Raw genomic sequence first — 23311 nt, 5'->3', positions numbered from 1 at the left:
AAACTGCATTTGGGAAGTTCAAACTCACGGGCACTGTTAAAGTCCTGAAATGTTTTTCTCAAATACAATATTTTCTTTAGACTGAAGAAATAAAGACCTTAACATTTTGGATGACAAGGGATATTATCTGTACATCTTTGTTCTGGAAGTGAACTAATCCTTTAACCATATACGCGTTTCCCTTGAATTGACATCCACCTCCCATTATGTTTGGTGTTTTTTGTTTTTTTGTCGATTGGTCGTTGGGTGGCGCATTCCTCTGTTTGCAGCGCTTTAAGTGCTCAGTGAAGTGTCATCGGCACGCACGCAGAGCTCAGCTAGACAAACTTTAACTGCCGAAGTGCCAGCGCAACACAGCTGCGGCGTCCTGGTACTCCCTGTCCTAAGGCGAGTGAGCGAGACCAGAAATAGTCTGGTATGAGAAAATGTCCGTGAACGAAGTATACGTGTTCCGGCCGTTCAAACTGATCGCTCTTCTTTGCGTGTTTCTCGCACTTTGCTTGGACATTATCGCGCTGCTGAGCCCCGCGTGGGTGACGGCGGATGGCTACGCGCTGTCGTTATGGGAGTCATGCAGGGAGATCGAGACAGACTGGAGCTGCATCTCCACCCTCAAGTCTGGTAAGAAGCCCAATATGGGCTGTAATGAATTTGAAGGAGAGAAATGCATGCTGTTAAAAATATGATGAGGTAACGTTATGTTAAAATATAGTGTAAACTGGTGTTCACTTGTAAATATTGTAAACGATTTTACAACGTGGTGGATAGGTCATTGACAAACAAAACAAACAAAAAAATATATATTAATGACTATTATTGCTTGATTCTCTCAGTAGTGACAATTGACTTAATCGCATTTTATAGCCATGTTTTTTCTGCTTTTTTTTCTTTCGTAAACTCTGTAGACAGATGTTTAAAATAGCAAAAACAAACGTATAATGTTGGCAATCGGCCGCTTCGCTTATCACATTTCCTATTTGGAAATGTGCGGAATTTACGATGGGTAACATCACGGATGACTAAATCAAACAATAGGTCATTGTTAGTGAGTTGACCCTCAGTTTCTCTCTTTTTACACCCATAGGCTATCAGAGTAGTAGTTCATTTGCTTTATTCTCCTTGGGCGCACTTTAAATGAGTTCACGTCCCTTGTTCTTCCTAGCCGAGCTCTACCATTATCATTTGAACTAGACAGATGTTTATAGCTGTCCCTTTACGCTCCTCTGCTGTGTGAGTTTTTCTTCATGTTGATGAGCAATTATTCACCATCTGGGAGGTTTTGCATCGACTCCCGTGTGCTTTGTGCTGGGGTGGGCGTGTTCCTCACTATTGTTGTCTAGATGGCAGGAATGTCTTTGTTTTCATGCCTCTTTTGGAGCCCAAATGCAACATGACGTGCTAAGGTTAATTCATTTATTAGTTCATTTAAGTATATTTCACTGAATTTTTTTTAAATCATTTAATTAGACTACTCTTCCCCACCTCTTTCTTTCTTTCTGCTTTTGTTTTCTTTTTCTTTTTTACTTATATTTTTATTTTATTTTATTATGTTTTTGGACGTTTTTAACATTTTTTGCAACATTTCCATGCATTTACAGTGATTGAAGCACAAGAACACCACAAAAGTTTGACTTAGGCTTATAAGTCTTTTGAATCGGTATTTTGGGTGTTTTCGCATATAGTCCATTTTAAAACAACCAAACCCATTTCACTTAACCCTTGTGCGTTAAAAAAAAAAAGTGGGTGCAAAATGGACAAAAATGTCCATGCCCAAAATCTCTCATAAAAATATGATTTATTAATATTTTTTTCCACTTTCACTGATGTAGATTTTTTTTTTAACCAGCATCTGTTCTATTCAAAGATACCAAACATTCATTAATTTTAAAAATTTTAACCCTTTAAATGCTGGTTTGTTTGCATAATGCCACGGGTGTTTTTTTTTTATGAAATTTTTTTAAAATAGTAGTAATTTCCATATATTAAATGCTGAGCAGATTTTTTTTCTTTGCTTATTAGATTCTTGGGTGTGTCATTGAAGAACAACATTAACTTTGAGGCATTGTAGTGTTAGATTTAAAAAAAAAAATGTATATGCCAAATTTATAAAAATGCCTTCACAATCTAGTAAAAATGGTAAAAATGTAACATTTTAAGCCTTGCCAATATAATGAATGCCTATTAGCAATTATTGCATAATTTTAAAGTCAAATGGCCTTGGGTTAAAAAAAGCAGTTTTAATGGGTTTCAATGTGGACATTTTTGTCCTTAAGGTCCTGAGTGTGAGTATTTTTTGTACGGAGGGTAAAATTTATTTTTTGAAGGAAATGATAATAAAAATGAAATATTAAAATTTCAATAAAAATAAACACCTGAGCCAAAATTTATGCAATTGGCATTAACACAGGCACAATTATAACAAAAAACTAAATTGAAATGGACAAAATTGTCCATAAGTTAGCACAAGGGTTAAAGTGAACCAGAAAGGGAACCAGCCGAAAGTGACCTCAGTCCTTATGGCGTTCACAGTATTGTGAACTCAAAAGAGAAATTAAACAATTTTATTATAAATGCTTTTTTCGAAAGAATTATAGAATATCATACCATGGTCTGTCTGAATATTCAATTCTGATTGGCTGGTAAGTAGGGATTAAAACCATTTCATGCACACACTGTAAAAAAAAAATCATTGCTAATATTGAAAATTTCAAGGCAACACATTGCATTCACATTTTTATGTTTTCCCAACGATTAGCAATGTAATTACCCCAACAACAATAATGTTGTTGTCCTTACTAATATTATTTAGTTCTGTTGATGAACAGCACTTTAAATTCCTCGTTCTACCAATGAATATATGTTTGCTCAGTCAATAGCCTCGTTCACAGCACTAGAAAATGTTTATCAAGAATATATTGATTCTCTTTCCACTATACTGGAAACTCACTTATTTTACTTTGGCCTACATAATTTTTTTTAATTCACAAACTAAAATAAATCCATAACATACAATGTTGTACATTTCAAGTATTTTATTTCACTGTGACCAAGGGTGTATTTCACTGATTAAAACACTGACAAAAAAAATAAGTGGCACTATGCAATTAAACCTCTTCAAAATAATATTAATGAAAAATAAACACAGAATGGCCACATAAATGTTTACAATTAAGATAAATGTCACAGTAGACATTGTCACAGTGTTCTGGCACTCAGAACATGGCCCTAACAGCCCTAATTCATAGTAGCTGAACATAAAAACGTGTTGGGAGTAAATGTTACCATTGTAACCAACATACAAAGCCTATAAATGCATGTCAAATGACATACCATATCACTCCAAAATGAAACCACAGAAAGGATACCAACTTAAGAGGTTTACAATCCAGAACTTCTGGGGCTCAGAAACATGGGCCTATACAGGTCAAATTACAATTAAAATGTGAAAACAAGTGTAAATATGCAACAAACACAACCACCATAAATTAAAAACTATTAATACACATAAAATTTGACATCAAATACATCTCACAAAAACCTGAAACTTACACAGAAGAACCGTTTGGGCAAAAAAAAAAAAAAAAAAAAATGGGCAAAAAACATTTTGGTTAAAAGAGCCCATCCACAGTAGCGTTAGAGCATCATGATTGTGTGTTTAATGTAAATGTTTGTCTGTGATTATCTTATGTATTATGATGGTTAGTGAGCAACTGTAACCAATCCTCTTGGGATGTGTGGAAGTTTGTTGAACATTTGGTTAGAAGAGTCCATCAGCATTAGAGTTGCCAAGGAGCAACACAGAAGAGAAGGCCAAGGCAGGAGAGATCTGGGATATTGTATGGTACTGTAAGCCCCATACACCAAAAACAAAACAAAAAACTTGAAAGATATCCTAACGATATCCTTAAGAATGCCATAAGTGTCTCTTGCATTTGTGCAAAAAAAAAAACAAACAAACATTGAAATCAACCACACATGAAGGTGCAAACTATTGTTAACATGAGCTACTCAATAAGAACAGTACATTCATATTACCATTGGCCTATACAGAAATTGCCCTTGGCCTCATTTTCCAGTGTTTCACAATGCAAGTTTGTTCTTAAGTGATCGGGCAGGCTTTGTGCATTTAGGTCCCATTTCCATAAAGACGCTCTGTAGAGTATCAAAAGTGTACTTGAGATCTTTTGGGTAGGAAATGTTGAGGGCGTATAAAAGGCCAGAAAGGTATGCCACAGAAGTGGGAGTATCAGCAATGTCCTGTAGAACTACAGATTCCTCCACAATCAATGAAATGATTTGCACCTTTGGAGAGAAGGTTTCCACAGCACAGTCCTCGAGGACATAAAGCAACACTACAGCCACTCCCTTTACGGCCACATCATCTGGATCAGTTTCCTATAATAGAGATGACAAAACATTCAATGGTGATTTTCAAGTACACACAACACACACATCATCTTCATCTTGTAATTGTAATGGGGCAGCCGTGGCCTGCTGGCTAGGGGTTTGGGCTTGTAATCGAAGGCTTGCAGGTTCGATTCACTCTGTGTGTTCACTAGTAGCTGAGGCAATCTTCTTCCATCCCATCTTTCTATGTTACTTTTTTTCTCCATGTATTTCTGGAATGATGAGTGGTTATTCTGTTATGATAATTGACACTTACAAGACATTGCTTGAAAAGTTGTCCAGGTTCCTCACGGAGAAAAATGGGTAGTCCTCTGAGTGCAGCATCCTGGCGGTGCCGGATAATATTCGAGGTCTATCAAAAAAGACACAAGACAGGGGAAAAATGTCTTTATATCAGACAAAGAAACATTCACCTCAGTGAGCAGAGGTATTTTCTCTATACTATAGCTCATACCTCATCATCAAGCTTCATCAGGATGTGTTCTAGGTCCTTTCCAAAGGACGCTTTCCGGGAACAGTAGAGCCGAAGCAGTTTCGGAGTGTATTTCTCCACTGCAGCTCTAAATGTCCCCAGTAAGTTATTATTGGTGATGCGAAAAAACTCCTCACCATCCTGTTAACATGTACAGAAGAACAGTGAGTAAAGCAATAGTGTTGCTCCAAATATTACCATGTAAATGAAAGTTTACAGCTGTTTAAATAACAAGAGTTAAAAAAATCTCTTTCAGAACATATTTCTTGGAAATCACAACATTCACATTTGAACGTATAATTAGATTGATGGTGAACAGATGCACCTTTGCGATGATTTCTTGAAAGATGTGACCTTAAAGCTCCTTGAGTTTTGAAGACACACACACAGTTGGGGTGAACACATGGCCAATGGTTTGGTCTTCTGTGGTTAAGCTGGTGATGTCTGATGAGACTGTCTTGATCTGCGGAATAATAGCAAAACTTGCAATGCATGTGGTGCCAATTCTCTCACCTGAAACATATAATTATGACATTCAAAGACGTAATATTACATAGGACCCACACAATGCAAAAAAAACTGCTTAGGTTACATAAAGCCAGAGGCTATATTGTTCATTCAAGGAAATAATTAAACTGCCAGTTTACTTTAGCTAAATAAAGTGTGTTTCCATAGCATTTTTTTACAAGTAAATAATGTGATTTTAGTTCCATAAAACGATATATACCATAACCAAAATGTAAGGCCATTAATCATGTTTTAAGGTGTAAATCAGATTAAGAGTAAAACCACTAATAGAATATTACAGTGACAAGTTAGCTGAAAAAATATTTTCACTAGCCATATAACATAGGTTACTCCGAACAAAATAGCTGGATGCTGGGCTATCTGTTAACAAAGATCCTTGATTTCGTGCTAGTTAGCTAATCTAGTGCTATGATTTCTAAACCACCTCTGCTGTTAGTATCTAGCTGCCAGTTAGACAATATGTTTTAGTTCTTGATAGACAGGCATGGCTACCTCATCAAGTTTAGATTATCAACTTAGAATGTGCTACAATTAGACGAAATGTACTAAAACAATAGGCTACAATATATTTCTGGCCACATAGATATAACATCTGAACACCACACTTTAATGGTAGCACTCTAAATTACACCGAAATATTTTTTGGTGGGATGTTAAGTAAACTTGCTAGTATTACAACGATGGCAGTGCAATTCAAACTAGCACATCTTCTGACGAAATATTTTCGATTAAATGCATTTTTTGAAAATCATCCAGTTCTTCTAAATCACTCCACAACTAAGGTGTAGTTTTAAAACGTAATTTAATACTTACTTTTACGCCGTCAATCCCGATTGTCCTAACTGGATAACTTGCAGATGAAAAGGAGAGGGAGAGGACAGAGGAAAGCCCGCGTTGAGATCCATGTTGAAACCCCGGATGTCAGGCAACATGCGCATGCGCTTTACTCATTCTAATTGGCTGTTGTGCTTAATACGTTTTCTATGTTCAGTTTATTCTCAAAAACATGTTTACACATCATTGATATGCAAAACATTGGTCTAACATGGTTTTCTGCATACATTCATAATAATACACATTTTCCTGTCTGGAATACTAAAAATATCAACTCTATTGAATAAAACACCATTTTATTTTTTACAGTGCAGGTATTTCCAAGTCAGTTTAATCACCATTGGATATTAATATAAAATGTACTGTATTTCATGCATTAACATATATAACATGTGTAACGTGATCTTACTGCACAACTTCATCTTAGTGTCTAATTTAAAGTGGGCAGGATGCTAGATCTCTGTTGTGCATTGGGTGGTTCTTTGCCTCCATCATGCATTAAAGCATTTAATCCAGAGATAGCTGTGGATTACATATGACACAATGACAACAGAATTGTTTTGTATTGTTAGAGTTTGTTCACATTTATCAGCTGAACTGCTTCAAGAGCGTTTGAAGGGCTCAAATCTCAAGGGAAACTTTGCAGTGAACCAGATCTTGTATTAAAACAGTACAGTTCCCCTGTTAGGTCTAAAAATTAGTGTACCACAATTGTTGAGAATACATTTGCAAGAAGTATAGAAAAAAATTCTTCTCCCCGCTGTGCTGCAGTTTGGTCCCTGGCAGATCTTGAAACAGTTCTTTGGTGCATTCTCTCTCTTATGTTCTCCGTCTGGCTCTCTTGTTGTCCTTCTGTTATACGCTACTGAGAAAGATGGCAATCTCTAAAGAATCCCACAGCAGCTTCTGATGATAATGAGCCTACAGCAGGCTCCTCACAGGGGATGGAGATTGTATATGGATGTAGAACCCTAGAGATGTTTTCTGTGCAAATATGGCTGTATTGCTATATAGTTCATCTTTTTTAATCATTAGCCTATCTCTCTGTACAGATCTGTTCTAAAGGAAATCTTGAGGATAGAGTCTTAGCCTGGCTGAGGTTGTTGTGTGTATTGTGGGACAGAGATAAGAGGTTTTCTTGTGAGATACACACAGTTAATCCTTTTTATAAGGATCATCTTTAACATGCAAGCAACCCAGTTTAATTTTGCAAATGTGACATTTGATATTCAAAGAGAATGTAATGTAGAGCAGACATGATTTTTATCCCTCAGAAATTGTTGGACTGTCAAATGTGACAATTACACAACAGAACAGAACCAGATCAAATAAACAAAGCCTATATAGCCTATGTGGCTATTAGTTAAGTGTGCTTTTTGAGGACACACCTGCTTCACTTTGTCTCCCTTTGTGATTCATTCATGTAGGTCAGTTCATGTTGTAACATAGTGTGGCGACCCCTTCCTTTCAAACCCATGGTCACATTCTCAGCACAGAATGCTCTGGTAAAAAAATCCTGAACTGAAATAAAACAGATGCGCTGTGTGGTCTAAAAGCCTGTGAGCACTACTGAAAATGCATTTAAAATGATTGTAAAATTTGCATCGTAAAACTGACACAAATGTCTTTAGTCCTGTTTGCTCAAATGATAGCAGCACTCACACTGGCATGAACACAATGTACACAATCTAATATATCTTGTTGACAGGGGGATTCAGTAACATGATCACGAATAGGGTCCTTCAACTAATTAAAGTTTTCTCTGGAATTGGCTGATTTAAAGTCAGGATATGGTTTCCTACACTTTCAGAAATTTATGGATGAAAAAAAATGATTGCCCTTTACTAAAATAGACACTTGTACAATTATGGCAGAGGTATTTATATTTTTATGCTTTTCTTTTTAATTTATAGAAGTTGTAATTTATTGAACAATGAGACAGTCACACCATTGGACAATTTTGAGATTTGGTTCAAAAATTAGATCTCAGGATGCCACTGTTTGTGATTTAATTCTTTAGTGTGTGATTTAACTAATATTTATTATATGAGGTCAAAGGGTGAGTAAAAATGTGAATTTAACATTACATTCTAAAGAGGTTTTCATAAAGGTAAAGGCACGCACAATTACCAATGCTCTGTAAATGTTCTGCTTTCACAATCTTTTTGTATAAAGTGCTATGTAAATAAAGGTGACTTGACTTGACATGAACTTGCCACACTGACCATTGTTGGAAACTCAGAAGCGAATGACCAGGAGACTCTGAGCAGAGTACTTTATTGAGAACCTCGCTGTGTGGCGCTGCAGTCATCATTGTATTTTATAGGCATTCAGCGGGCAGTCCTTAAAAGTGTTGACCTTACACAGCCTTAGAATTGACCACTCAACCAAACCATCTAAAGACAATACAGGAAATCAACCCCCGACTGTGTTTCAGCAAACATACTTGCAAGGATAACAGTACCCAAATGGTTTAAGCTGCAACTGGCTTCAAGAACTAGAGAGATGTAAAAATCTAGTTATCTTTCAGTTGAAAGATCAGAGACCAGCAGAACCCCTCACTAGAAATTATATTGAATTTAGTATCAGTAAACAGATGCCACTATGTTCACATTAAATGCCTAATACAATGTAGATCACCTTCGTTTTTCATGTAGGATCTGTAGATATAAAACAGATTATTAAATTTGTAATCCCACACCATCAATGTTTATAAGTATAAGAAGTGCTTCAGTTGGCGCCGATAGCCTTGTGGGCAGCGCGTCGACATACAGCACCGTTGCGCTCCGGGCGTCCCGTGTTTGAATCCCGACTCGAGGACCTTTCCCGATCCTGCCCCCATCTCTCTCCCACTTCGCTTCCTGTCATGTCTGATCTGTCCTGTCATAATAAAGGCAAAAATGCCAAAAAATAAATCTTTAATAAAATAAAATAAAAAGAAGTGCTTCATACTTTTCTCTCCCACACAGAGTTTTGCCGTAAGGTTTTCTCTGGGTCTTTGTGAACAGGATTACAGTTTAGTCATGGTTAGTTACAGTGTGGTGTAGTTCTATATCAGACTTGATGGACTGAGCTTAATCTGTCTTCTGGAAACTAGTCACATCTGTAACAAAGTAATACAGACTGATAATAATACGATTTCAAATCAGACAGCTGATATATCAGTCCTTAATGAATATACATAATGGTCCAGTTTTTAAAATGATGTCAACCTCAATTCCATATAAATTCCTTTCTTTTAAAGGAACACTCCACTTTTTTTGGAAATAGGCTCATTCTCCAACTCCCCCCGAGTTAATAAGTTGAGTTTTACCGTTTTGAAATCCATTCAGCCGTTCTCCTGTTCTGGTGATATCACTTTTAGCATAGCTTAGCATAGATCATTGAATCCTATTAGCATCGCATTCAAAAATGACCAACGAGTTTCCATATTTGTTGTATTTAAAACTTGACTCTTCTGTAGTTATATCGTGTACTAAGACCGGTGGAAATGCAAAGCTGCGAGTTTCTAGGCTGATAAGATTAGAAACTACACTTCCATTCCGGCGTAATAGTCAAGGAAGTTTGCTGCCGTAATAAGGCCGAAGCAGGCGGAGTATTATCAGAAATGATTTCCCAGCTAGTTTAGCATTTGCACATGTGCTGCGTGGTATTACTGCTCCTGCTTCAGCCTTATTACGGCAGCAAACTTCCTTGACTATTACGCCGGAATGGGAGTGTAGTTCCTAATCTTATCAGCCTAGAAAATTGAAGCTTTGCATTTCCACCGGTCTTAGTACACGATATAACTACAGAAGAGTCAAGTTTTAAATAGGACAAATATCGAAACTCGTTGGTCATTTTTGAACGTGATGCTACTGGTCTAATAGGATTCAATGATCTATGCTAAGCTATGCTAAAAGTGATATCGCCAGAACAGGAGAACGGCTGAATGGATTTCAAAACGGTAAAACTCAACTTATTAACTCGGGGGGAGTTGGAGAATGAGCCTATTTCCAAAAAAAGTGGAGTGTTCCTTTAAGAAACAGACAAAACCAACAAAAACAGTTCATCATTCATATGCAATCTGTACTACTGTAGTACTGTAGTAATTGTTTTGTGGACTATTTTCTTAACTGGTGTTCATTGAACTGGCCCCAACTGTATAAAATGCACCTAATATTTCAGTAGTTACTGATCGTAGTTGATAATTTACTTCATATAAAGCTCTAATATAAAGACCACAGGACATTTTTATTACGAAAGTTCTCAGGAGGGATTTTATCCCACTCCTCTTTGCAGATCCTCTCCAAGTCAAAAATTTTGAGGCTGACGTTTGGTAACTCGAACCTTCAGCTTCCTCCACAGATTGACTAGGCCACTCCAGGACCTTAATGTGCTTTTTCTTGAGCCACACTGGTTGCCTTGGCCGTGTGTTTTGGGTCATTGTCATGCTGGAATACCCATCCACAACCCATTTTCAATGCCCTGGCTGAGGAGGTTTTCACCCAAGATTTGACGAACATGGCCCCGTCCATTGTCCTATTGATGCAGTGCAGTTGTCCTGTCCTCTTAGCAAAAAAAAAAAAAAAAAAACACCCCCAAAGCATAATGTTTCCACCTCCATCTTTGATGGTGGGGATGGTGTTTTTGGGGTCCAAACAAGGCGAGTTGAGTTGATGCCAAAGAGCTCAATTTTGGTCTCTTCTGACCACAACACTTTCACCCAGTTCAAATGTTCATTGGCAAACTTCAGATGATTTAAATGCGTTTTTTTTTCTTCTTTTTTTTCTCACTGTTCAAATAAACATTACAATTATAGACAGATAATTTCTGGAGTTGGAGATATTTAGATTGGTCTTAACACCTAAGCCAAGTCAAACATTCATACGAAGACAAAGTGTTGCAAATGACCAGCAGATTTTCACCTCAAAACTATTTACATTAATATGCTTAAAAAAAAGATAACAAACTTGAATGAAGGTGAAACACATGTCTATCTTTTAGCATAACAAAGTGGTTTATCACCATTGGTCTTCTGTGCATTAGAATGTTTGAGAACAAAAGTACACTCTGGCACACCAAAGAAAAGCACATGGGTGCACTATTTTGAGTGCAAGAATAGTATGTTGTTGTTTTTTATTTTAACACAATCATGACAGCCATGACTATGTCAGTGGAAAATCTTTTAACTTATGTTTTTCTGTGTCTCTCGCTCTCTTTCAGATTGGCAGATAGCAACGCTGGTATTGTTATTAGCCGGAGCATCTGTGACATTAGTGGCATTTCTAATCGCACTGATCTCTTTGTGTAAAGGCACACACAGGAAGCACTATCGTATGGTTGCTGTTTTCCTCTTCTCAGCAGGTAAGACACCCAACATCTTGCAGGACTACAATGGTTTTGTAGGTGACACCTGTTGACAACTGGCTTAACATCTAAGAAGCAAGTGACCAGTTTATCTTGGAGACACATTCAGTGCTGTCCAATCAATCGTAAATTAGGGGTGTCAAACTCAATTTCTGGAGGGATTTATAGGGTTAATAGGTTTATTAATAGGTTTATTTGCAAGAATAGAAGGGAGTCAGCTTCAGGAGCGGACCAGGCAAGCATAAACAACAAACAAAAATGGCTAAATCTAAACCCTTTAAATTTCCTGAAGAGAAAATACTATGAAATAAAATAAATTAGGGAAAAAGTCGAAACGAATTCTCCTGAGATCCATTGACTTTACTGCACTCTAACGCACACATCAATGTGGTCTTTTTTGGAGCTTAACAGTAGAGAGCTTTACGAGTCAACTTGGATTTTAAAAACCTGAGGTCCAACCTGAGCAGCTTTGGGTGAAAATATATACTCTGCAATACCCAAGCCATCAGTATTGTGTATTTATCTAAACATTTTCTTGTCATCTGAGGTGCAACGTAAAGCATTCATATTTGCATTTTGAGGACTGAAGGATGTTTTTATATGTGACCCTGGACCACAAAACCAGTCTTAAGTCGCTGGGGTATATTTGTAGCAATAGCCAAAAATACATTGCATGTGTCAAAATTACTGATTTTTCTTTTATGCCAAAAATCATTAGGAAATTAAGTAAAGATCATGTTACATGAAGATTTTTTGTCCTACTGTAAATGTATCAAAATGTAATTTTTGATTAGTAATATGCATTGTTAAGAACCTAATTTGGACAACTTTAAAGGTGATTTTCTCAGGATTTTGATTTTTTTGCACCCTCAGATTCCAGATTTTTAAATAGATGTATCTCGGCCAAATATTCTCCTATCCTAACAAACCATACATCAATAGAAAGCTTATTTACTGAGCTTTCATATTATATATATACATCTCAGTTTTGTAAAATTTAACCTTATGACTGGTTTCGTGGTCCAGGGTCACATATGTAATTTTACCTCATATATGTCAAAAGATCGGAGGCAATTTGATTCTTCAACTCATGATCCCTTAAATTAATTGGAATCTGGAAAACAGCCTTCTATCCGTTTGTGTTAAATGAAAGAAATTTTGAAACGTATGACATATGAGTAAACAATGACAGAATGTTCACTTTATTTTTAGGCATGCTTTTGAGCAAATATAAGGTGCATAAACTGAGAAAAGAGAGGGACGATGTAAGAGAAATGTCTTCCCCCTACTGTTTCTCTCAACAAGAACCTACTTGCATGCATTAAGAAATACTTTAACAAATGTGTTCAGTAAAAACTACCCTCTCCTCCTCCCTCTTCCCAGCCCTGACTTTCTCATTCAGGAGTTTGCTGTACCCTCAGTAAGCTGAGCTCTGGGTAGATTCTGGCACAATGAGGATTATCCTTATAGCAGAGTGCAGGGATAAGGTAGAGAGAGAATAGGGAGGTTAAGGATTTTAAAAGCTGCTTCTGATGTGCCTTGAGCAACATCTCTAGTGGCTTTGACTTGCAATGCTAGAAAATTACCCTCAGAAACAGTTGACTCTACATCAAATAAAATACGCTCTAGATGAGAGCAGCAGCAGCTCCCATGAAACCCTCTCTATCTTTTTGTGTGTGTGCGTGTGTGTGTGCGTGTGCGTGTGCGTGTGCGTGTGTGTGTGTGTATGTGTTGTGTGTGTGTGTGTGTGTGTGTGTGTGTGTGTGTGTGCTTCAGGAATGCATGTTCTATGTGAATAGTCACATGCTGTTCCAGAACCTCCGTTAGTTTAATCCTAACAATGAGGTGACGGCACGGGGCAGAGGACAAAATCAATCTGATCTGAAGTCAGCACCCTATTATACTGACTAGAGTGCTGGCAGAGTACAAAATTAACTTTTTACCTCACAAAAACTTAAAATAATATAAATAAATAATACAGGTCATTATTTTATACAGACAATGTTTTTTACATATTGGTAACAATTTATAACAAGTATACACTAATAAAGTAGTTACAAATCATTTGCAAACTATAACAGTTCTAAACTGTAGTTAATACAATAATAGGCTCTAGTGAGCTCTTAATTCATTTTCACTGTAAGTTAAACAATTATTATTGCTTAATTAGTTCATATGTAAAGAGATATATAATGCTTTGTTAGCAACTTATTAACCATAAATAGTTCTCACTATAGGTAGTTGACGAATAAGCAGTAAAAATGCTAATTTTGTAAAATACAAGTTTAGGAAAAAATCATATATTTATGAAGTGTGAAGTCTGATCTTTAAGAAAAAATATAAAAGGTCCCTAACTTTGTCAGTTCTTTCATTGTTTTTATTTTTATTTTATTTTACATTTTTACTGAACTGTACTATACTTTTTTTTTATTTAACCTTTATTTAACCAGAAAGAGCTCACTGAGATTAAAAATGTCTTTCACAGGAGTGTCCTGGCCAAAATGGGCAGCAATACAATCAATTACATCACAGATAAACATCACACAAACAGACTAAAAACACTTAAAAGCAGTTGCATATTGTTAGATCAACTTCCATTTGCCGGATAACTGATTTAAAATGATCTAGAGGCAGCAGATGTTCTAATTTTAATTTAGATTGAAGGAAATTCCAGTCAAATGGCGCTGCATACATAAAAGACTTCTTGCCTAGCTCAGTTCGAGTAAAAGGAACAAAGAGTATAACAGTTTTGTAAACGAAGAAAATATTTTTTGGTAATTTTCTGTTGCATAAAACAACAGAGATAAGAAGGCTACAACCCCAAGATGGCTTTGTAAATAAATAAGTACCAGTGCATTTTTCTTCTGGTGGACAGAGATGGCCAACCCAACTCTGTGATACAAAGTGCAATGATGAGTTGAAGGTTTACTATCTGATATGAACCTTAGAGCACCATGATAAACGGCGTCTAAGGAAGAAAGAAGATAAGAAGGTGCAAACTGATATACAACATCACAAACATACATTTGTCCTGTGATATGACATAGCAAAAATTAAGAAAAAAAAAAACAGAAAAAAAAACTCGTAATAATATACATACACGAGAGAAATTTATCTTCATTGTTGGACAATTATTTTCATATAGTGGTATTTATTTAATATTAAATTATAAAGTTTAATTTTGATACAAACAATATCAACATGTTTTTTTTTTAAACAAAACTTAATTATTTTCATCAACAAAATTCAGTCTCTTAGTCAATCAGTATGTTACTGAAACCCCCTTGCTATTCTGAGCTAAATACATTTGCATAATTTTAATATAGTTTTTAAATATATATAATTTACTGGTGTCACACCACAGGACACCAAAACGTAACACTTTTGTAGTGTTTCCAAAAAAGTAAAATATTTGAACAATTCATGAAAGGGGTCCTTCAACTAATTAAATTTTGTTTTTGGAATTGGCTGATTTAATATCAGGATGTGGAGTCACACCAGAGGATATGGTTTTGAAATAATGCATCAAACTATCAAAAATATATGGAAGAAAAAAAATTATTGCCGTTTACTAAAATAGACACTTGTACAGTTATGCCAGAGGGATTTATTAAAAAAAATCTATGCTTTTCTTTTTAATTTATAAAAGTTGTAATATATTGAATAGCACTGCAGCTTTTAAGTTCCATTGAACTATTGAATATTATCACCCATTCACTGCCATTATAAAGCATCCTGAAAGAGCCAGGATTTTTTATATATATATATATAAATATCACTCCATTTGTATTTGTCTAAAAGGAAAAAAAGTCAAATACACCTAGTATTGTTTGAAAAGTAAAAGTTTTTTTTAAGCACCTAATCAATGACATTTTCCCATTTTGTGAAAATAGTGACCACGATTTATGTTCAATAAGTTGTTAACAAACCATCATCTAACTTTTTACATATGATTTAATTAAAAATAATAATTTGGTTAATTAGACTGACAATGACTGACTATTTCTATAATAATTAATTAACTACAGTTAATAAACTATTAATTAACTATAAAGTTTTCGTACAATTTATGTACTTTACACTTTTATTTATGCTCGTTTGGCTCTTGGCAAGTGTTCATTTTTGACCAGGATTATAGCTGTTCTCAGTGGTTAATATATATGAGTTTCAAACGGACACACCTATGTATCTCCAAACAGCTAAGAAAGGATTCTGCTTTCAACTTCCCTTGTCTTTTACCATTATGTAAGACGTATTTCCTCTTACATAAGTCAAATTTCAGACAGTTCTCTCCACTGTCTGGATAAATAGAGTTATTTTCTGCAGTATGGCGGTTTACTCCTGCTCTTCTGTGAACTTTTTCCATCTCTCTGTCTTATACTCTCCAACTCCTGACATTTTTAGCTGTATTTTGAAAATGGTAATATTTATTCTTGTTGGAGCCATGGACCACTGCAGTGGTCTTCAGCCCACATTTTGGCTCTATTTACACTTGTCACTTAAAGTGTTCTCTTTGATCAGATAGCTATCTGATTTGTTAAAACATTAATGGCTATCGATTTGTGGATCAGTTTACACTTGGTCTCCAGTTCCACACAATAAATATAAATCTGATCTTCAATTCATCCTCATGTCACTGAAAGCAACAAATTTGTGCTGCATTTTAATTATTAACAGCTGATTTCAAAATTAAAATAGTATTATTTGTTTGTCCAGTACATTTCCCTGTGCATTCTTTGGTAAATAAGTTGCAGTTTCAGAGCAGGCTTTTCAAACTGACTTTTGATATAAGATTTTACTTTTACTGTCTACACCGCACAATGAATCTCAATCAATCTTAAGCACGGCACAACATGCCTACAAAATTTGTTTAAAACAAATGAATCAAAAGTTTAAATAAAGTGCAAAGAAGCCAGTTTTCTTAGGCCAGACATCACTATTTGTTATAAATCTATAGGCCAAAAGTGATCTATTTATCTAATTCAAATATGAATAAAGTGATGAGACATTTGGTTGATATGTTGTGGCTGTGGATGCTGTTATATAGCTGCATTTTCTGTTACTGCTTTTTTCTGGAGGATCATTAAAAAAGTATGTGTGTGTGTATATTGATTCTGTACCCATGGGGGAAAAAGGAAAGGAGGCCTAATTTTTTGTAACAATCTTGCAAATGTTCACAGACACATTTATTTGTTTGTTAGGAGCAAAACAGATGTTTCTTAGTGAAAGCTCAAGAAATAAAACATCTCATTTCTGGTTTACATGGAAAGTCAGAAAGTGCAATGAACACCAGCTTGACTTCTAACTTGGAAACCAAGATGTCACATTACATGATAACAAATCAAAAAAAGTTAGTTATGTGTTCTGACTGGTGCCTAAATGTCTTCTTTCTACATTGTGGAATCTCTTTTCTGTGAAGTGATTTCACAAGGCACTGTTTTGAATGGAACGAATTCCAGAACATTTTAGTCAAACCATTAGGAATATTTTAGTCACAAGGTTTTGTGTGGACCATGCAAACCTTATTTCTTCCCTTTTTTTTGAAAATCTGGATGTGAATGAATACATGTATATTCTGGAAGTACAGCATAACTGAATGTGTTCCACAACAGACCTCGTAAGTTTTGGCATTCCATGCATTTAGTAGGGGAAGTGAAGTTGGGCTATAATATCCTGTTCTGAAATAAAATCCTAAATAAATATTCTCAGAAGCGTGATACTGATCTCTCCATTTCTCTTCCAGTGGTACTGCATCAGTGGGTGTTAATGATATTCATTTAGATTTGTATGACCAGGTTATGACTATGTGATTTAAATATCTGAAAAACAGTTTTTTTTTTTTTTTTGGTCCAGTCACAACCCCCTCAAAGAGATGAGAAATATAATTACACGCATTAATATTTACTTGGATGGATATAGAAACATACATTTTAAATAACCACAAAACAACCTGTCATAATTCAGTCTCCAATAAAAATGCTGTTGTTCATTGTTTGTTCATGTTAGTTCACAGTGCATTAACTAATGTTAAAGGAGAAGTTCAAATTCAGATTGTAATCAATCCACCCCCCCTCCCAAAAAAAAAGATTACTATACTTTTACTTCAATAAACCATGACTAATTTTGCTAAGAGAAAAATATGATAATGATAATGCAATAACATGTTCAGTATTAGGATATTTCTGTTAAGATTTTACCACACTGTAAAAAGCTTTCACCAGTTTCAACTTAAAAATGTAAGTTTAGCAGCCGCCTTAAAACTTTAAGTTGAATCAACTTAAGTCATTTCAACTCACAAGTTAAACCAACTCATTTTATTGTAATGAGTTAAAATGATTTCTAGTTTTAAGTTGATTCAACTTAAAATTTTACGGCAGCTTTTAAATGTGTTTTTAAGTTGAATCTGGTGAGAACTTTTTACAGTGGCATGATGTAATTATTATTGTACTTATTTTGATGTGTAGGCAATTTAGAAAATATAGTTTTGTTAAATCTGTAAGTTAAGTAACTTTAAGATAAAACAACAACAAATGGCCATAACGTGATGCTTTAAATTGAACTAAAATAATGTTGTGTTATTGCAAACAGAATATAATGAGATGGTTGTTATATATAATGAATATAGTGAGATGGATGCAACAAGGTGGAGATAATTCTGTTCATAACAGTAGATGGCTGATGGAAATGCACACAAAGTGAGATACAGATATCATGGAAAATGAAGAGACTAAAAAGGAAAATGGAAGTAAAGGTGCAGTTCAAGAAAGAACATTTACTTACCTTGCCAGGCCTCAGCCTAAGGTTTTTATTAAAAAAACCTTTTTATTAAAACCTTTTTATTAAATGTGATGGCCATTCAAAAAATAGGCTTGTTCATGGTTTTAAAATTTGTTGTAGGTCTATGGAATGGCCTGGATGAGTGTGAGATTTCCCAGCCTTAAATTTTGTCACAGTTCTGCCCTTTAATTTTAAATGTAAGTTATTTTGTATTAATTTGTCAATATGATATGAGGTCCAGTTAAAGTGTGACACTAAAACAGGCAGTAGTAATGGGTACTTTTTACTTAAGTACATGTCAGAGCCCATACTTCTTTAATTTAACTTGAGTAAAAAAGTGTAGTCTGTTCTTTTACTTTAACCAGAGTCTATGTATCTGTACTTCTACTTGAGTGAAGGATGTGTGTACTTTTGAAATCTCTGCTCCAGAATGTACAATATCACTTTACTTTTTTTGTTCTTCATTGTTTTAACTATATATATGTGACCCTGGACCACAAAACCAGTCATAAGGTTAAATTTTACAAAACTGAGATATATATACATCCTATGAAAGCTCAATAAATAAGCTTTCTATTGATGTATAGTTTGTTAGGATAGGACAATATTTGGCCGAGATACATCTATTTGAAAATCTGGAATCTAAGGGTGCAAAAAAATCAAAATACTGAGAAAATCACCTTTATAGTTGTCCAAATTAAGTTCTTAACAATGCACATTACTAATCAAAAATTACATTTTGATAGGTTTACAGTAGGAATTTTACAAAAAATCTTCATGGAACATGATCTTTACTTAATTTCCTAATGATTTTTGACATAAAAGAAAAATCAATAATTTTGACCCATACAATGTATTTTTGGCTATTGCTATAAATATACCCCAGCGACTTAAGACTGGTTTTGTGGTCCTGGGTCACATATATATATATATATATATATATAGCATGATCCTATATTCAGCATCCTTTAGTGTTTCAATATAGGATCATGCTATCTCTGTACCACTCTGTTCTTTGTCGTGCTGGTGAGTAGTGCACATATAGCATGTTAATTTAATAGCTTTTATTTTAATTACAATTATAGTAATTGTTGTTCCAGCCATGAGTTTTCAAATTTCAGAAAACACCAAATTATTTAATTAATCCATCTGATGATATTTATATTTTTACATTTAAAAATATATGCTGTGATACTAATTACAACTGCTTATAATGCATTCTGGTTTAGATGTGTCAGGCTAAGCAGTGTGTTGTTCTGGAGTTGTTGGTTGATATTTATATTAAACATATTCATAGCGGCTTTATGGTATGCTCAGCTGCACTAAGAAGCTGTTTCAGTCTCGCACAGAAAAGCAGAGGTGTGTGAAGAGGCCTTAAGGGACTGAGCCTCTGTGGGAGTCTGTGTGTGTGTGTGTGTGTGTGTGTGTGTGTGTGTGTGTGTGTGTGTGTGTGTGTGTGTGTGTGTGTGTGTGTGTGTGTGTGTGTGTGTGTGTGTGTGTGTGTGTGTGTGTGTGTGTGTGTGTGTGTGTGTGTGTGTGTGTCATATTGGCAGGTCTTCTACACATACTGTGCCAGACCCTGCAGCATGGTAGCATGCACAATTTCTCTCATTAATTTGTTGTTTACAGAGGGAGACGTGCTAACTCAAACAGCATTGCCCTATATTTATTTGATTGGCACTATCATTATTGTGCTTAGGCCTTTACACAAATTTCCAAACTGAAGAAGAATTAAACTTGTGGGTAGTTTACTTATATACAACATATATGCTTTCAGTTGACATTTTTATCTTAAGCACCTTACAGTCAATACAATGCCAGAATTTTTGCATTTTACTGTGTTCCAAGTTTTACCTAGGTGAACTCTAACTACAAATTTGTATCACATGTGGCTGTGTTACCTTATAGGTGAAAACTGCAGCGTTGTAATAAAGTGCATTGATTTGTATGATTGTACATTTTGGGTTTAATATTACTTGTTGTACTACAGTGTTGTTGAATGCTTGAATCTGATTGGCTGACGAACATTCTATGGTTTGCAATTATTTTCAAGGAAACGCACAGCCAAAGTAGTTCCAGGCAGGTCTTGACCGCATTACATGTCCATATCACTTCTGCAAATGATTTTAGTCATTTCAAAGGTCCTTAAAGGGATAGTTCACCCAAAAATGAAAATTTGATGTTTATCTGCTTACCCCCAGTGCATCCAAGATGTAGTTGACTTTGTTTCTTCAGTAGAACACAAACAAAGATTTTTGACTCAAACCGTTGCAGTCTGTTAGTCATATAATGGAAGTCAATGGGCACCAAATCTTTAAGAGTAAAAAAAAAAACATACACAGACAAAACCAAATTAAACTCTGCAGCTCGTGACGATACATTGAGGTCTTAAGACACAAAATAATCAGTCTGTGCAACAAATTGAACAGTATTATATCATTAATACTTAACTTAACACCCATAGTAAATGAATAGGAATAGCATTTTTTTTATTTGTCCAATAAAATCTAATTCAAATAGATTTGGTTTGTTTGTTTAATTCTACAATTTTGACTTGTGATCAAATATAAAACTAAAGAGGTTAAGTTCATTACAACAATGGTTTGTAGATTTCAGCCCAAATTTGAACATTTATTCCTCCATTCTAATTCATTTTTTATGCAATTTAACTCAACAAACTTTTATTTTAATTTTTAAATTAATTATTTTGGTACAGTATATGGGAAGTTAGCTAAATAAAATAAATTTGATTATTAAATTAGGTTTTTAAAAGAAGTAAATAATCTTTCACATGCATTTTAACCACTGGCTCAGGTCAACTTACCCCTAACCTGAGGCAAAGTGAGCCACGGGAACATCATTTAAAATCGTAGGAAACCTACTGAAATTACTTTAGACAATTTCATTGTACTTCTGCCTAATTTTCCCTTATCTTGAGGACCACATAAGTTAAAAATAGCTCATCTTGTCCTGGCATCTCAACAAATTAGAATGTCATGGAAAAGTTCATTTCTTTCAGTAATTCAACTCAAATTGTGAAACTCCTGTATTAAATTCAATACACAGACTGAAGTAGTTTAAGTCTTTGGTTCTTTTAATTGTGATGATTTGGCTCACATTTAACAAAAACCCACCAATTCACTATCTCAACAAATTAGTATACTTCATAAGACCAATAAAAACATTTTTAGTGAATTTTTGGCCTTCTGGAAAGTATGTTAATTTACTGTATATGTACTCAATACTTGGTAGGGGCTCCTTTTGCTTTAATTACTGCCTCATTTCAGCGTGATATGGAGGTGATCAATCTGTGGCACTGCTGAGGTGGTATGGAAGCCAGGTTTCTTTGACAGTGGCCTTTAGCTCATCTGCATTTTTTGGACTCTTGTTTCTCATTTCTGTATATTCATTATTGGGTGTACTAGTCCTTTAACTTGGGAATCACTTTAAACCCTCTCATTAATTATACCTGTGTTATTCATGTATTCTAATATATTGTCTTTTTCTCTTACAGTGGTCCTCCAGGCATGTGCTTTGGTTCTCTACCCAATCAAATTCATCGATGGCAAAGTTTTGCAAACATATCATGAGTTCAACTGGGGCTATGGGTTGGGCTGGGGTGCCACCATCTTTATGCTTGGTGGAGGAATCTTACTATGCCTTCGAACAGATATGTATGAAGATGCCATGTACTAAGGGCTCCAATACATGATCGTGTTCACTCAGAAGACTCAAACACTACAACTGTCAAAGCAAGCAAGTAACAATCAAGCAGTATCTATTACATCAAGAACAGCATGGCCACACACAGCCTACTCACATTTCAGAGACTCAGACATACTCCAAATTCACAAGACACACAAACATAGGTTATGTCCAACCCGATGTCATGAGAATATGAGAATTCAAAGCATTGTATAAATTTGTTTGATCTGATTCGTAAAACATATGTGTAGGGAAGATTGGAAGACAGGAAGATTGACCCCTAAACCTAACCAGAAGGGGGCTTTACAGATCATATGAATTCATGCAAATTTACAACCAAATGCTTAAAACAATGTCATGGGACTGTGTTGGCTGCTTCCCAGTGCAAAAGCTTATGCTATCCTAAAAAGCTGTTGGCATTTGCATATAGCTAAATACTTCTTTTACCTTTTAAAACTTTTAGTTTAATACATTTAAAAAATGCTGTGGCTGCTTTACCTCTGACATGTTTTTACAACTGAAACACTCACGTGAGAGTGCCTGTGTTTCCATTCTGCATGGGGTTGTGAGCAATTATAAAACAGAAAGTATGCACTGATGCACACTTTGAAAATCCACTAGAAATAATATGCAGTCAGGGCTAATTTTATACTGTTTTCAATGTACTGTGATTTGGGACATATTCATTAGTATGCGATTTGGGACGCAGCCATAAACAAGTACACATTCACTCTAACATGTAGAGAGTGAGAGCCTAAATTGAGCATGACAGGCTCTTGTTACAAGCTTCAGAATGGATGACGATGAAGTATGAAGAACAGCTGTGTGAACTGGACTGCAAGAATTCAGTTTATAGAGATATGCATGTGCCATACCCACTTGGTTTGGCTCTTAACCATTACAGCAGCATATCCCATGGATCTCCTTCCATAAGGAAGAAAAATGAATGGAGCAGGTTCTCGAGGGATTGTTTTCTTTATAAAGAAATATCCGATATATAGTTGCTTTTACCATTTTGTATATTTCTTGTGTTGTGCTATCTTGGTAATGTGTTTATAATATTCAGATGTTTGGATTTAAAGGATATATTTTATGTCATGTTATTTGATATTTGCAGATTTTGAAATACTAACTCGATTTGAGTAGGAGGCATTTGTTGAGGCTTTACAGCTCAAACATATCGGTTTCCTTTCTCTGTTTTAAAAAAAATCAAATAAAACACGCTGTAGAAAAAACTAA

General features: G+C 35.1%; 1 protein-coding gene across 1 annotated transcript; it reads left to right on the top strand.

The window, feature by feature from the left end:
* Positions 1 to 297: 297 nt before the first annotated feature.
* LOC141335659 (transmembrane protein 47-like) lies at positions 298 to 23311 on the top strand. Its single transcript, XM_073841189.1, has 3 exons — positions 298 to 621; positions 11447 to 11587; positions 21882 to 23311. Exons 1-3 carry the CDS (start codon positions 426 to 428, stop codon positions 22061 to 22063), a joined length of 519 nt encoding a protein of 172 aa, XP_073697290.1. The 5' UTR covers positions 298 to 425; the 3' UTR covers positions 22064 to 23311.

This window comes from Garra rufa, chromosome 5, assembly GCF_049309525.1.
Source record: "Garra rufa chromosome 5, GarRuf1.0, whole genome shotgun sequence".
Lineage (NCBI taxonomy): Eukaryota > Metazoa > Chordata > Actinopteri > Cypriniformes > Cyprinidae > Garra > Garra rufa.
Note: the sequence above shows the minus strand (reverse complement) of the source record. Positions and strands in the feature narration are given on the sequence as shown.

What these genes read in the sequence shown, in the direction of transcription:
- LOC141335659 (XM_073841189.1), top strand. Translation starts at nt 426, where the DNA reads ATGTCCGTGAACGAAGTATACGTGTTCCGGCCGTTCAAACTGATCGCT. An exon ending in CATCTCCACCCTCAAGTCTG is followed by an intron (nt 622 to 11,446) that starts GTAAGAAGCCCA and finishes GCTCTCTTTCAG; the next exon opens with ATTGGCAGATAGCAACGCTG. An exon ending in TGTTTTCCTCTTCTCAGCAG is followed by an intron (nt 11,588 to 21,881) that starts GTAAGACACCCA and finishes TTTCTCTTACAG; the next exon opens with TGGTCCTCCAGGCATGTGCT.